This window comes from Lepidochelys kempii, chromosome 5 (assembly GCF_965140285.1).
Source record: "Lepidochelys kempii isolate rLepKem1 chromosome 5, rLepKem1.hap1, whole genome shotgun sequence".
Lineage (NCBI taxonomy): Eukaryota > Metazoa > Chordata > Testudines > Cheloniidae > Lepidochelys > Lepidochelys kempii.
This window is the reverse complement of record NC_136384.1, coordinates 41939993-41956334: the sequence shown is the minus strand read 5'-3', so window position 1 is coordinate 41956334 and position 16342 is coordinate 41939993. Positions and strand designations below refer to the sequence as shown.

At 36.2% G+C, this 16342-nt stretch overlaps 1 protein-coding gene across 6 annotated transcripts in view; it reads left to right on the top strand.

Annotated features, from left to right (window-relative positions):
• Nucleotides 1-16342, top strand: part of ADAMTS6 (ADAM metallopeptidase with thrombospondin type 1 motif 6) — a 328488-nt gene that overhangs the window by 182069 nt on the left and 130077 nt on the right. For 5 of the 6 annotated variants that reach the window (XR_012158888.1, XM_073344058.2, XM_073344059.2 and 2 more), the window contains 2 exons: nt 8631-8738; nt 15915-16060. Coding sequence is in view for 5 of the 6 variants with exons in the window: in XM_073344058.2 (XP_073200159.1) it covers nt 8631-8738; nt 15915-16060 (254 nt within the window). In the remaining variant the exon portion in view is untranslated. The remainder of the gene's footprint in view (nt 1-8630; nt 8739-15914; nt 16061-16342) is intronic. The other variant, XM_073344061.2, reaches the window with a different exon arrangement.

Genomic DNA, 16342 nt, shown 5'->3' with positions numbered 1-16342 from the left:
CAATGGCTATAACCTCAGACATTTTTATAGAGGTTAACACTTTATGCATATGGTTGACTTTGTTGTAGAGCATTTTATCTGTGAAGATGTTGACTGCTAATGTGGACTTATGGATAGTGCTTAGCCATTCTTTAGTACACTAATTGCCTCCTTTGCTGCTGTACCTTTAATGGAATACAGATACATAAGGGGCCAAACTTTGTTTCATGTGCCAATGCCTGCTTCTACTGGGGGAGCCATCTGTGCACATCTAAGAATAGAATACATCAAGTAACGTACGTTAGCAGGGACTGATATTTCTCTTGTTGGTCATGGTCTGATGTGAGTAATCAAGCTCTCCAGTCAAATTGTCAGCTACGATACCAGTAAACTCAAATGTCAGAGTTCTTATTTGCATTTTGTTTGTGCTATCTGAGTTAGGATTGCCAACTTTCTAATCGCACAAAACCAAACACCCTTGCCCTGCCTCCTGCCCCTTCTCAGAGGCCCCGCCCCCGCTCTCTCCATTCCCCCTCCTCTGTCACTCGCTCTCCCCCTCCCTCATTCACTCGCTCTTTTTCACCAGGCTGAGGCAGGGGTTTGGGGTGCAGGAGTGGGTGAGGTCTCTGGCTGGGGGGTGCAGTCTCCAGGGTGGGGCCAGAAATGAAGGTTCAGAGTGTGGGAGGGGGCTCTGGGATGGGGCAGGGAGTTGGGGTGTGGGCTCTGGGGTGGGGCCAGGGATGAGGTTTTGGGGTACAGGAGGGGGCTCTGGGCTTGGGGGAAGCCAAGGGGTTTAGAGTGTGGCAGGGGGCTCCAGGATGAGTCAGGGAGTTGGGGTTTGGGAGGGGGTATGGGCTCTGGGCAGGGGGTGTGGGTTCCAGGCTGGGGCCAGAAATGAGGGGTTCAGGGTGCAGAAGGGGGCTCCAGCCTAGGGCAGGGGATTGGGGTGAAGGCTCCGGGAGGGTGTTTGGGTGCAGGAGGGGGTTCAGAGCTGGGACAGGGGGTAGGGATGCAGGAGGGGGTATGGAGAGTGGGCTTCTGGAGATGCTTACCTCGGGGGGCTCCCCAGAAGCGGCCGGTATGTCCCTCGACTCCTAGGCAGAGGTGCGGACAGGCGATGGTGTGCGCCACCTCCACCTACAGGCGCCGCCCCAAGTTCGCAGCCAATAAGAGCTGCAGAGCTGGTGCACAGGGTGGGGACAGCACACAGAGTGCCCCTGGATGTCCCTTCACCTAGGAGCCAGAGGGACACATCACTGCTTCCTGGAGCCATGCAGAGCCAGGTAGGGAGCCTGCCAACCCCGTCAACCGGACTTTTAATGGCTGCTGACTGGAGCCACCAGGGTCCCTTTTCGACCGGACATTCCGGTCGAAAACTGGACACCTGGCAACCTTAATCTGAGTGCAAATGAAGTTCAAGTCATGCAATCTGCAATAGGAAGCACTCACATTGCCTCAAAATGGGCAGCCTCAGCACACATTCTCACACCAGGGAGTGCTCCTCTACTTTTAACAGCCTACCTAAGATGGGCAAACACACATCACATTGGCACTGGAGAACACTCATGTTTCCTACCAAATAGATTTCCCAGCAGTGGCTGGACTAGCTGTGCCTCTGCTGTTCTTGGGAAGCCTGTTATGAGGCAGTGGGAGTGCCCATGAACCTGATTGCCATCAATGGAAAGTTACTGGAAACTTTAATGCATCAATCAAGTGGCACTGATATTCATACCTTCACTGCTGCAGCCTCCCTGAGGACCCAAATCTCTGCCTTCTACCGCCCAGGTTTATACTTCCTTGAGTAGATTACAGTGCCAGGGAAAGTTAAGGACTATATGTGGCTTGTCTGAATTTTAGGAACAGAGCTTAAAGCCTCTTGCAGCTGGTCTCAGCATACACTGTCAGAATATCTTAACTGAAAAGAAAATGGCCAATTAATTTTCATACTTTTCAAATCCAGAAAAAAATAATGGAGAAGAATGAATGGGCAGCAATTATTTCCGGTTCTACAGTACTTCTTTCAGTGGAAAATAAAACTGCAAAAGGATTGAAGTTATAGTAGACATTGTAGTGAGGTGCTCTAGTTTTAAATATTCAGAGGGCATAAAAGTAATGTATTGTCACACTTGTATTTTGACATACTAATGCATGTTTTATATATATAGAAATAATCAATGCTGCAGAAGTAGCATGACCTACCACTTGCGGTGAATGAAGTGTTCCTTGTTGTACACAAGAACCTACTCCAGCTAAGTGATGTTGATGAGATATGCTGTTAGCCTAACTTCGGGCCTTTGTGATGATGGAAATAAATGTGAGGAAGTGAGAGCAGAGTCTGAGAGATGCTTTTACAAAAAGAAAAAAGAAAAATCAACTGGGGGTCTTCACCTGAATAACTGACAGTTTCCACCTTTTCTTCGTTCCCTCATATATTATGAGATATAGTGTGAATTATGTTTTCATAAATTCCTATCTAATCCCTCCTAACTCACTGTACTGTGACCTTCTTTTTCCACTTGATTCATATCACACCGAAGTCACATTGTATTTTAATGTTTGTGTTTGTCAGAAGAGCCTAAATAGTTCAATTAGGCACTGATTTATACCTTTTTGTATCTAGTTTATAAATGTGTGCTAAAACTTTTTGTAGGCTGAGAGAGGATCTGAGCTTTTAACATTATGCTTTATCATTATAGGCTCTCTAATGTCTATTATTCTTTAAAGTGAGAGTATCTTGGCGATCAAGTGCAAAATCTGTTGTCACTAAGGGTCCAATCATGCAGGTCTTTCTAATTCAAAATTATTGAAGTCTGTCAGAGTTTTGCCTCAGAAGTACTTTCATGGTCATTCCCCTAAGTAAAAACCAGTTTGAACTACTGCTTTGTTCTTGAACAGTACTTGCATCTTTTTTAAGATTAGCATGGGTTCTGTTAAGGAGGACCATAGACTTGTCTCTTTCTAATACTTCGTGAGTTTTTCATCCTTTTCCATCCTTTGCCTTACAGACTCCCACAAAGGCAACATCAACCACCATCCTGACTCAACTCCCACTTTCCCCACCAAAGCACTCCTGTGTTCATCTCTCCCTACCTTTAAAGATGAACACCAGAGCACACAAAAATTAAATGTAGGCATACCACCGAGGCATGTAGGCCCGTTAGTTCAATTTTAAATGGAGGAAGGAGAGCCAGTGACCAAATGGGGGTCACAGAAGGATGGTAAATTACAAGATGGATTAGGAGCCATAAATGACAGTTCAGAGGCTGGAAGGTGGTTGGGACAGAGATAGGAAAAGCTGTGTGGGTTTGTTTCAGGCTGACTTACTGAGTGGAACCGCTGTAGTTTTGGAAAAGTTCAGATAAGCACCCAATACTTAGTCAAATAAGATGGTAACATAATATGTACAGATCGTCTAAGTTTAAGAATGACACTTCACATTCCTTCAGCATGTTTTGATTCATAACATGCTGCACTGCTTAATGAGCATTTATGGAAATGGAGCATTAAATATATTAACTTTTGGGTGCTTATCTGAACTGAGCAAAACCTCTGAACTGTCTGAGGTTCACCCATGATTCGTAATCACCCTCATAATTCTTAACATGTTATGAATAATATTTTTTGTTGTGAGGGTGGAAATAAACCAGGCAGAAATTTTTGTAGATCTCAATTATGTCAGAATTCAGGAAAATTATTTTAATGCTCTATTTTAACAAATGCTCATCAAAGGGTGCAGCATATTATGGATCAATACATTCTGAAAGAATGTAAAGTTCCAATTTTTAAGATTTTAAAATTTTATTAAAGAAAATCAAATCTCAATTTTATCATTAATTCATGTTTCTAGTCAGTGTGTTTCCCATCTTATTTTTCTGAATATTTTGGGTTTGAAAAAAGCCAAATTCTTTCATGAATTTTAGTTGAGGCTTTCATTTGAGTCTAGATTTTGGAAACAGCACAGCAAGTTGATCTTTCTCATATTATTGAGTTTTCATTGTGCTGTATTGTTATTATCATTTTATCATTATTAATATTAATATGTAGGATGCTTATCTGTTACATAATTTAAAAATGCCTGTATGTAACTCTGCATGACATACAGAAAGAGGCTCCATCATTTATAGCATGTAGGCAAAGGAAGATAATTTGATTTGCTGTTTTTTTTCTCTAGATGGGTTCAGCTTTGTTTAATTTACTGCAAATACAACCATCCGAATTCCAAACTGAAGTCATGGAGTCCTAAGATACACCGTTACAGGTTGTCATCTATCTTGTCTTAATCTTATGAAAGGCCTCAGCTTCAGTTTATGTTTCCTGGATTTTTAAAACACTTTCCATTGTTTTCTTTACAAATTAATAGGTATTACATCCAGAAATCCAGTCACTGACTTTGAGCTCACTGATTAGCTTTCAGATTGTTTCCTTCTTTTACCATGATCCTTTTTATACAACAGGATTAAGATCTGTTTGAAGTCAGGGAAAGGATATACTATCCTCATTTGATGTCCTAAAAGGAGTGGGGCTATCAGGTCACCTTATGTAGATTTTGTTTGTTTGTTTGTTTTGTGTGATAAAACATCAGTATCCTTTTTAATAGTGGCTCTAGTCCTGACCTTTCCAGGGCAGTGCTCTCCCATGGTTTTCAGACTGGCTTATTGGAAACAGCTGTTTAGAGATGTTACTGATAGGATAATGGTAATAAGGAGAGTGTCTCAAATCCATAATCAAGGATTAAAGTTAGTGCTAGTTTTGGGGCTGCCCTGGAGGGCAGAAAGCTTTTGCATCATAATAATTCTTTTAAAGCCTTTCTTTCTAATTTTTCCAAAATTAGTTGAAAATAAAGAACACACTGAGTCAAATTTATCCCTAGTGTAATTCCAATTTAATTCAATAGAGTTATGTTACAGATATCTATATTTCAACTTTTATTCTTTTAAATTAGCATATTAGGGGAAAACAAACTTTTTCATATTTGTTATAATATGTAAAAGAATCTACAGAATATGTTTTTATTTTTTTAAATTCTCTACATAGAATGATAAATTGTGTTGTTGTGGTCAGTAAGGCCTTAGTACGTTCCATGATTTTCCACAAATAAAAATATTATATACATGTGGAGTGATATGATATAATTTTTTAAGTAGAACTCCCTTATTATTTATATGGGGAGTACTGCTTAAAAACTTGTATGGAAAATCCCTTGATAGTTTTACTTATTTCTTTATGTCATTCCTTATGTACCAATCCTGCAGTTTTTACTGAGGCAAACTCCCACTGAAGCTAATTCTGAGTAAAGACTGAAAGCTCATAATATTACTTAGCTCTTATACAGCACTTTGCATTAGTAGATCACTAAGTGCTTTACAAAAGAGGTAAGCATCATTATCCCCATCTTACAAATAGGGAAACAGAAGTGAAAGGACTTGCACAAGATCACCCAATGGCTGAGCTCTGAATGGAACTCAGGTCTTCTGCGTTTCCTACCAAGTTATTTATTTGTAGTTACACACTATAGGGTAAGATTCATCTGTGTGCTACAGTAACTTTGTGCTGCTCAGATGCCACAAAGTAGCCCGGGTGCAGCAGAGAATCTGTCCCATAATTGTCAAGAAATGTTTAACGTTTAATAACTCTTCACTTTGATACTGCTACTCTGACATTGGATGGATGAAATGTTTGTTCTAATGATCATTTGTCCCTTAATAGTAAAATCCAGACATCAGTCTCAACAGAGGGAAACTATAGATATTGATATTTGAAATTAAAGTTCAACTTTGAAAACTGTAGTCTGTGCTGAAATTCATCGTACTAGCAGCTAGGCTGTTAGGTAGTCTAGAGTTATGATAATCATTCAGATGATCCTGGAATTTAAAGGTGTTTAAAATCCAAACCAGGATCTATATCTGACTTTTGCAAATGGCTTCTGTCTTTATGAATGGAATCAAAACTCTGTATCCAAAACCACAAAAACTTTGGGCTGTTTAAAATCCTGATCCAGACTTTGCAACCTGAGCCCAACTATTAATTTAAACATTAAAGTTGCTTAGGTGCGAACATAAGTAGTGAGGTTACGTGCAGGATGATCACAAATGAGGTGAGATCTCTTTGACATTTGCATCAATATAAAAAGGTGTCTAAGCCACATGTTTTGGCACATGAGCCAAAAGATAATGAAATGGGACATGAGATCCCCATACCTTATCTGAAAGCTGAAACAAAAAAATTTCAGATGTTCCATTTGGAATCCTTTCTAAAATGGATTGGAGTCAGGAGTCCTGGTTAAAGGCATATGTTTATGGTTTGATATGAATTTTGAAACAGAGTTTAATCAAAGTAAAATTAATAAATCCATGAAATAGATTTTTCAAGGTGTTACTTTTTTGGCTTGTCTTCTTTGCTTTCCCTCCGCTTCATGATCTTTTAAGCAATATAAGCATCTGACAATGTGTTCTTTATATATGAGACTGTTGCCACATGAGCAGTCCAGGTGCTGCAAAGGCAGGAGTCTTTCTCAATATGAGATTATCCAAATAAGTGTTTTCAATACTTCAGTGGGGGGAAAATCCTAAATTTGAAAATGAAGGCAGTTTTCCCATCAGTCATCATAAAAAATCCTGGATTGCTTTTGCACATGGCAACATCTTTCCTAAAAGGAGTCACTGAAATAATCAGATTTTCTGAGTAATCGCATCAACTTCAATAGAGCTCTAAAGGTCAACAGAAAATTGAACTTTCAACTGTTTTAAAATTAAACTGGGTGCACACAGGGTGCAGACCATATAGTTAAAAATGGGACAGAAGCTCTAGAAAGTAACAAAGCCCTGATACCCTCAGTACTTATTCCCCAGCCAGCTAGGTCCATTCTATTGCAATGTATTTTAGAAAATCGTTCCTTTAATATTCCATATTTGTACCAACATTGAAGCTAAGAACACCAGGGGCCCAATCCTGCAAACATTCTCTGTGCACATCTCTCACTAATTTTAATTACTTCAGTGGAAGTTTTGCATACAGGGTGGCCTGCAAGATTGGATTCTAAGTTACTAATATTCAGTGGAAGCGTATAGTACAGGATCATTACTATAGCTACCAATAAATAAATATGTACAGTAATATTTCAGTATGTAGAATAATGGAAGAAAACTGAATCTTGCAGCAAAGTTTAATAGTTTTTACAAGCCAGGTGCATATAAGATGCAGCCTTAATCTAGAAGTGGAAGACAGAGAACCTAATTATAAAAGTACACTGTATTTGTAAAAATATCATTATAAAATGTGAAAGGTAAGATAAAAGTGCTTCAGAATGGAAATTTTCACTTCTTTTAAATCTAAACTTTTCTAAAAGAGGGAACATAATGAGGCCTGATAGTCATTTCTTCAGCGAAACAGTGAATTTTGAGGGGAGAGCTGACTGATATCTTTGACTTATTGGCATTGCCTTTTCCTTTAATTCTTCGTATATGTGTTTGTCTGCATATAAAATACTATTAGGATATTATGTTAAACCACCATTAAAAGAGTTATAATAGAAATAAAAATTGCATTGGATCATTAAAAACATCTCTCTGATTATTTATCTTTGCATTTTAAATTTAAAATTTTTATTTCTTTGGGTTTAACAATAAAAAGCCCCACCTATAAATAAAGTCTAGACACCCCGACAATAATTAGATTCCCATCCACATAAAGATATCACCTCCCAGTGTAACACAAAAATTACTATACAAATCAATAAATACAAAAGCAAAATATGCCCCATTCCACTACACATAAAGAACATGATCCAAAAGCCATTGAAGTGAAAAGAAAGACTCCTAAAGACTTCAGAGGTGTTTGGGTCAGGCCCCAAAGCCCCGAAACCCCAAGCCTTCAACCTTTCTCAGAAGCCATATAAATGGATGGCTTTTGCAGCGTACCCAGATGGTCCACAAATCTGGGCTAATTAAAATGCATAGAATTTCAAGTGCAAAAGTCAAAGATAAAGTATTTTAGAAGAAAAACTATATTGATTTATTTGATACCATCAATAGTTTGGGGCATGATGATATAAATTATCTATGAAAATCTCATTTATTAATTTGGGAAGTCTAAAAGAAATCTTTAATTTAGTATATTATTCAATTATTACAAAATTTACATACATCATTTTAGTTAACAGTAGCCTGAGCTCAGAACCTGCATGGTTTAAAATAATGGGAATAAAATACAATATTGCTTTTTTATATTTCAGAAGTAAAGTTATCATTCTACAAGTGGATATTTGGGGTGGATAGGTAAGCTAATGGGGATACATCAGCAGACAGTAGGACTTCTTTTAAAAAGACATCAAATACAGTATTAGCATTAAGCAGCAGGTTCTGCTTATGACAGAACATCACTTCCATGGAAACATGGAAGACACATTTTTGTAATCTACTGTTGATACTGCCAGATTTTGTTGGCAGAATATTCTAGGCAAAGTATAGTGGCTTTGAAAATGCTCCAAAATAGTTTCCAAACTCTTTTAAAATACATATATAAAAATTCTACCCATTCTTATTATCTCTATTCAAAACAAACCATGTGTGTGTGCGCATACACACTTTTGTAGGAGGACTGGAAATAATTTTAGATTGTTATTCTGATCAACTTGCTTCTGCCTTCTTTCCTAGGAAGTGTGTAGAGAGCTCTGGTGCCTCAGCAAAAGTAACCGCTGTGTTACTAACAGCATTCCAGCAGCTGAGGGTACTCTTTGCCAGACAGGGAGCATTGAGAAAGGGGTGAGTTCAAATGATTTATTGTTTTAGAAGTATAAACACTGCAAAAATGAAAAACTGAAAGTGCTTACTCTTTGATGCTTAGATGACATGCACTAATTCAGAATGTATTTGCATAATGAACTCCTCCCTAGTGGAAAAGTCCTAAATAATTTGATAGAAAATACCTTTTTTTTACACCAGTATCTATAATTTAATAAGAATTTTATCCTTGTTCTAGAATTTTATAGGTTGGCTTGAAAAATATGTAGAAAGGGTATTATCCTGTATCAAATTCTATAGGTTTACAAATAAATTTCCATAAAACCCCAATTGATTTAATCTTTATTAAATTATATAGTACTCTTCCATAATGGATTATTTTAACTCTGGGCTCACCATGTTTTCATGAATGAGCCATGACATATATCTGGAGACTGAAAGTTTTTATTTTGTTTGAAGATAAAAAAAAACTTTATTTTTCCAGCAATAAGCCAAAACACTCAGGCATGTAGAAAAAAGCTGTCATAGTAAAAGGCTTCTTTATGGTCCCCCATTTACCACTGACAGCTGTTTTGGCTTTTAGAGTTATTTCTGTAAAACCCTGTTGTTTTCATAACTACTCAGTTTTAAAGGACTTTTCCATAAGAGCTGATAAACTTTCAGATGATAAGTGTTAACGGTGATATCTGCAGAAAGTAATTGTTTCAATGGGGATACACAGAGATTTATTCTTTTCTATCTCAGATCTACAAAGGCTGTGTGTGTGTGTGTGTGTGTGTGTGTGTCTGTCTGTCTGTCTGCACATGGATATTTTTAATAAAAAATCTAACATTTTGTGTGGTTAGTAAAGAGCTCTGTTAATTTTTTTCCATGGAAAATTTTATGGCTGAAAATGTGTAGTCCATTCAGAACCATAAGCAGAAAGTGGAAATAGAAATATTTTAAAATAAATCAATTTACTGAATACAGAGAGAAACAGACCTGAAATAACTTGAGTTTCATACATCCATTTGCAAGGTAATATACAATGCACTTTACACAGGTTTGTTCAAACTGACAAGAATAATTGTATAAAACCATTCTGATAACTCTCTGGGAATTAGTGTATTTGTCAAAGCTACATTTGTAGATCAGTGTCTAAAATTTACTGTTCCAGACTGGATTTAGGCTAACAATGACCACTGTCATCTCTCCTCAGTTCTAACTCCTGCCATGTCAGCTGGGCTAGTTGCAAAAAGATTACACTACATTTTGACTTACAATCTGATGTTTAAATAAAGAGAATGAAAACTTTTGGGGAGCTGTCATAGTTTATTAATCCTTGCTGATGACTTCATTCAATGTGTGCTGAGTTTGGAAGTATTGGTAAATCATGTTAAATAATTTCATTGTTGGGGTCATAAAAATAGAATTTACAGTTAGCTAATAAAAATATGGAGACCTTCACATTCTACCAAAAAAGGAGTAATAGAAAATGATAGGATTCTTATTCTAATCAGCAGTCTAGGTTTATTTTGGAAGCATCCACCCTAGCCAATGACAAGAAGCAATTTACCTCTATTTATATCTTTAAACCCATGAGACCACAGTGAAGAAGGAAAAATGCTCTAAAACACTGTTAGTGTCCATTTGCCAGAGATTACAATCATTCTCTTCTCTACAAAATATCATGTCCAGTCATCAGACACTTATTCCATCATTGGATTTTAGTAGCAGTCATGGGAACATGTATATTTTTTACAAATGTAAAATTATTCATTCCACTAAACAGTAAAGAAGCTTATCTTTAAATTGGAACTTCAAAGTATCCTGTAAATTAGTAGTTCCTGATAGCAAAAAGCCATAAAGCACAAATTCTTTCCAAATACGAGGTTCAGTTCACCACACACTAAGGAGAATATAATAGCTTACATTTCTGTAACACCTATTATTATTATTAACACATATATTGAAGTTGTGCCTAAAGGCCACAACTGAATAGGTCCCCACTGTGCTAGGCACAGACCAATCATATTATAAATGACAATACCTATCCCAAAAAGCTTAACTGTACTTAAAACATATTGAGAAAACCAATTTCTGCTTTCAATTTAATTGGCATAAATTCTGAGTAAATGTGTTAAGTCAATGAAGTTACTCCAGATTTACAATGGTGTAAATGAGAGTAGAATTTGGTCCAGAGTGCAAATGTGTGTAGTAAAGGCATATCTGCAGAGCTGGCAGCAATATCTGTAATTCAGATTTCCTAACATTTTTTATTACAAGGCCCTGCTTTCAGTTGCTTGTAAGCTTGCCAAACTTTACCCCATTTGGGCTGAAATTTTCTATGCAAGTTCTCCCTGAGGCTGAAGATATTTTTGAAAGTTTAAACAGCTATTTCTGACAAAGACATTATGGAATAATACATTGTTTTACCAATGTAAAGATTCTTATAACTGTTTTGTTGAGAAGCTCTAGTACTTTTATGCTTTGGTGCAGGGACCTGAAATTTGGCAAGGTGTTACCCTGGGCCAAAACAATGCCTTTTGCTTTCCTGGTGAAAACCCAGCCAGATTTGGCTGACGTAGGAGCCTGAGATATTATTGTTTGTCCTTCTGTCATACATTGCAGGTCTTCTGATGCTGCTTCTGCATAATATTACATATATAAAAAGTACTCTATTATAAAATTGTTAAGATTATTCTCTTCTTCATAAATTTATACATTTGTTTTGCTTGGAAAATGGATTATAGATTGCTATCAATTATTTTATTAGCTAAGTTATCTTTAGAAAATTGATACAGTATTGTTCAAACTTTGTCTGTTAGGTAAGTCACCAGCAGTTTTAAAAAAGTCATAACATACAGGCTGCAAGTAAAAGAATAAATAATGCAAACTTTTATAAATAATATTGCACATTTTTGTCATTACATTTAAAGCAACTCAAAAAGCATTAACTTTTTCTTAAGCCATCAACCTGGACTTGTTTTAGTCAGTTTACCAAAGTCCTCACAATCTGCTTCAGATCTGAAATAGGTGATGAATTGCAGACCATGGCAAAATTACAGACAAACAAAAGGTACAGTAGGCAATGTACCCATTTTCAGATGAAGATAAGGTAATTGTTGAAGTGATTTATTTGTAGACACTTTGTTCAGCATCGGTTTGGGGGGGTATTTATGTAGAGATTGGTATCACTACTGATTTAAACTGCTTTTAAATCATGCCCCCAGCGACATCTTGATTTCAGAAATCTCTTTGATTATATTGTATCCACAGATTTTTCCCATTATTTTGCTTTCCTTAGCCTACTGACACATTTTACTGATTGTGATAATGAAAGTCAAATTGAGCTCCTAAGTCAATAGGTTATTTCTTGGAAATAGATATAATTGATAGTATAGGGTGCACAGCCAAGGTTCTCACAGCAAATTTCAGTTGTAAAATTCTAAATGAACACTATGAGTTGCTTAGGTTTTAAAGAAGAGATTGTTGCATGCAAAGTGTAAATATCCTATACACAAAGAACAGTGTCAGTGGAAAGCTTATTGTTGGATTTTGAACTACATACCATAACAACATATTATGGAAGCTCCAGTTGCAGCACCATAGCTAAGGTGAGATAAATATTGCCCTTAAAGTAAATTCAACCTCTTTGTATGAAAAATAAGCATATTCTCCTCAAATGTAACACCTGGCATCACACTTTATTTTGTCTTTAATGATCTTTATAACAGAATAACACAAATTGTTCAAACTTCCCCTATAATTAAACTCGCTGAAATCTTGAGCCTAGGCTATATTGAAAGCATTGTGAGTTTTTTTCTGATTAATGGACATTTAGTCCCATTTTTTCTCATTACTGAAAATTACTGCTACAGCAGGGAAAAATAATAATTCTATCACAGAGACTTCTATAAAGAACTGCCCTTTTTCAAAATAGCTGCTATTTCCTGGTTTTCTCAATGGGACTAAGGCTATGACCTGCTTTTAGCAAATATGACCATTTTGTCCATTCACCTGCTCCTTAGTGGTGGGCCTTTTGAAAGAGGACTTCTTTATTTCTTTGAAAGAGATTGTATTTACAAACCTCTGCTGAAGGATGAACTTTCAGTTTAAAACAATAACAGCAAAAATGAGACTGCATCCTAAATATTTCTTTTCAAATGTAACCTATTGAACGTTTTTACCTAACAGAGAGCAGAGGTAGGAGGGGGATTTCGGGGTATATGTGTAGCAGGATATAGGGAAGTGCAAGAAGCAGTGGAAATTTGGAGGACAAGGGGCGGAGTGGGAAGTGTGGTGTACACCCTGTCTGTTTTGTACTGCTCTAGAAAAACCAGGCAGCAGAAAACACAGTTTGGCTCTTTTGTGGTGCTCTAGAATGGTATAAAGTAGCCAGAGCACACCAGTAAATCTGTCCAGAAAAGTTAAAATTAAAAAATAGATTTAAGATTTTTACTTTGTATCTTCAGATTATTAGAAATGCCACATGGTAATAGTCTCTTTCAGTTTTTTGTTTTTGTATTAATTTTTTAATTAAAAAAACAAGGACATTTCCTGACAAAAATTATATTAAAATGGAGTGAAGATTGATAATACATATTAGTATTGTAGGGTAGAATACATTACAAAGCTATTGTGACTATCTCAAAACAAAGTGTTATAAACCAAGAAAATTCACATTAAGATTAAATTGAAAAGAAATTCATGTATGCTAAGGGTATGGAAACATGCAATTAGTGCTTCCAAGCAACTTTAACTTTGCTCTGCAGTGAAAGCAGAAGGGAAAATAAAAAGAAACTGTAATATGTCTTTAAAAATCAGTTTAATCAGTAACCACAAATATTAAAATGCCTTCATTATAGTCAATTATAGCTATTGAGTGGTGTCACAACAGGGTAGGGTTAAGATTGTTTGAATGTCCTAACTGCACAATTCCATGCTTTAAACTTGTTTAGATTTCCTTTAAGTTTAACTTTAACTCTGAATTTCCTGTATTTGCAATGCTTGGTTTTGGGATAATTACAACATTCTTATAATATATTTTACCCTAAATTACTGACATAAAGTCTCAATTTTAACTCTTTTTTAAAGTAGTTTTTTTCCAGGAATTATATATTAAATATTGTATCTGTCTCTGTGCAGGTACTTATATGACCCTCATCAACATAGTATTTGAATTTCCAAGCACTTTTAATAGGCTTATAAAATGGATGCTTGCCTTTAATGGATGGAATCATTATCACTTACTTTTTTACTATAAATATCTGTGTTATTAAAAAAAAATAAAATTCTTCAAATGTAACTTACTGAAATACTTCTTTACCCACCAGTGCATAACCTAATCTGTGGAAAGCATTTCCTCAAACTATTAAGGAGAAGAGTTTAACAGGATTCAATAAAGAATTAGACATTTATATGAATAATAAGAGAATCCATAGTTACATTAGAAAGGAAAATATAGACACTCATGCTTCAAGGCATAATCCAGCCACTAATTGCCTGGATTTAGGGAAAGAAACTCCATATGGAGAACCTTGCCTCAGACAGATCCATGAATATCTGCATAATCTCCAATCAGTGGGTTTTGTTAGAACCACAGGCACCTTCCACAGGGCAAACCCTACTGCCCTAATGGAAAAAGTCCATTAAAACTGACTATATTTGCTTATGTCAGCTGTGTTTCTTTTAGAGAAAGACGGTATTTTGAACTAGGATTTAAAATATTCTTCCTCAGATGTTTTGAATGGGCACATAAGAATGCCCTTTTTTGTTTCTCTAGCTGGTGGAGCATGAGGTTTTGTAAACAGAACTGTGATGCCCTACAGCAGCCCTACTTAAAAAGAAGCTATATTAAAGGTAGACAGCTACAAAAATCCCTATAGTTTAGAAAAATGTTATGAAAAAGTGACTGGTATGTGTATGGCTAGCAAAATAAGAAGGCTAAAGGTCTCATTTATTTATGTTGATGCTAAACTCTAATGTGTGTGTGTGGGTATATATAAATACTTCTGTACATGAATGCACTTGTTGAAGGTAAATTACAGTCATTTCATTATTGATATTGCCATGTTTTTTCAATGTTCCTTCATTATGATTATGCATATAGCACCTTTTATATCAAAGCACATTTGACAATTTAGAATGGACTTCTTGTTAAAGAATATAATTTTCTGATTGCCCTCCCTACCTGCATTAATTGGAGAGAGAGTGTTTCAGTTTACCGAAAGCCACATCCTTACTCATATAAAACACCTGTTAAAAATTGGAGTTTTGCCTGAATAACTTCAGGCTATATTCTGCTTTCAGTTACATTGCTGAAAATCCAGAGTAACTATGTTCATCTTAAGTAGAGATACCCTGGATTTTCACCAAGTATAGAAAGCAGAATTTGGTCCTAAATAAGGAGTGCAGGATTTGACCTCATATTACATAAATAAGATTTGTCATACCAGATTTATGAGATGATAAAGTTATTATAATCTGCATCATTTTATAACGGGTTCCTGGCTTCATACTGACAGTATGTATGTTCAGAGTATGTAACACATATTGCAGATGCTTAGCTATTGTCTGAAAAATATTTCAGTAGACATGTTAATTCAGTCTCTGAACAAATAGTAGCTGGCACGTATAATGATTTTCTATACCCCATCCCTGGTGTCTTGGCATTGCTTTTATTATGTCTGCAGTGTTAGTGTACTGAAATACTGCAACAAATTCCTTTTCCATTGTAACTTCACCCAGACTTTTTTTAATAAAAGAAAATATCATCATAAAAATTCCTTAATGGGGAACTTTCCATATTGTGTTATCAAACTATTAGTTGAATAGTAAGTGGAGTGTTTTTACTTAAGCAGTCTTAGAAACAGATCTTAATGTCTAAATTCTAAAAGAATTGAAAAGACACCAGTCCTCTTTAATGAGAAATTCTAAGTAGGGTTGTGAATAGAAAAAAAGAAAGTTAGTCTTTAAACTTAAGCTCCTGGTGTATGTTAAGGATTTATAATACAGGATTTAGCTAAAGATAATTAACAAATCACATGAGCCCTCACCAATGTCTAAACATGGCTAGAAAAAGTAAAATATCAGTCTGTTATCTATACAGGGAATGCTAATGCCTATAATTGGTCATTGTCTGACCCTTATATTTTTCTGTCCTGATAACTCTATCAGCCTGAAAGCTAATTCTGTGTTTTCTGTAAAATCTTTCAGTGGTGTTATCAGGGAGAGTGCGTACCTTTTGGCACTTGGCCCCAGAGCATAGATGGGGGTTGGGGTCCGTGGTCAATATGGGGAGAGTGCAGCAGGACCTGCGGGGGAGGAGTCTCCTCATCCATAAGACACTGTGACAGTCCAGCGTAAGTAGCTAAAGTAAGCCGGAGCCAACAAAAAGATACATTTGGAAATTATTCAAAATTGTGGTTTCACATATTATCTGTAAAAATGTTTCACTAGTGTGCCAACACTTGTCTTAAAAAGAGCAGACAGAAACAGCTATGCAGGAGAAGTTTGCTAAGCATTGTTTCACATTCTTTAAATGTATGCATTATACATGTACTATAAAGAAAGTCAGGCTTTATATTTAGCATTAACCAGAAAAACTTCCTCCACAAACCTATTTATGCAAAATTAATTTATCT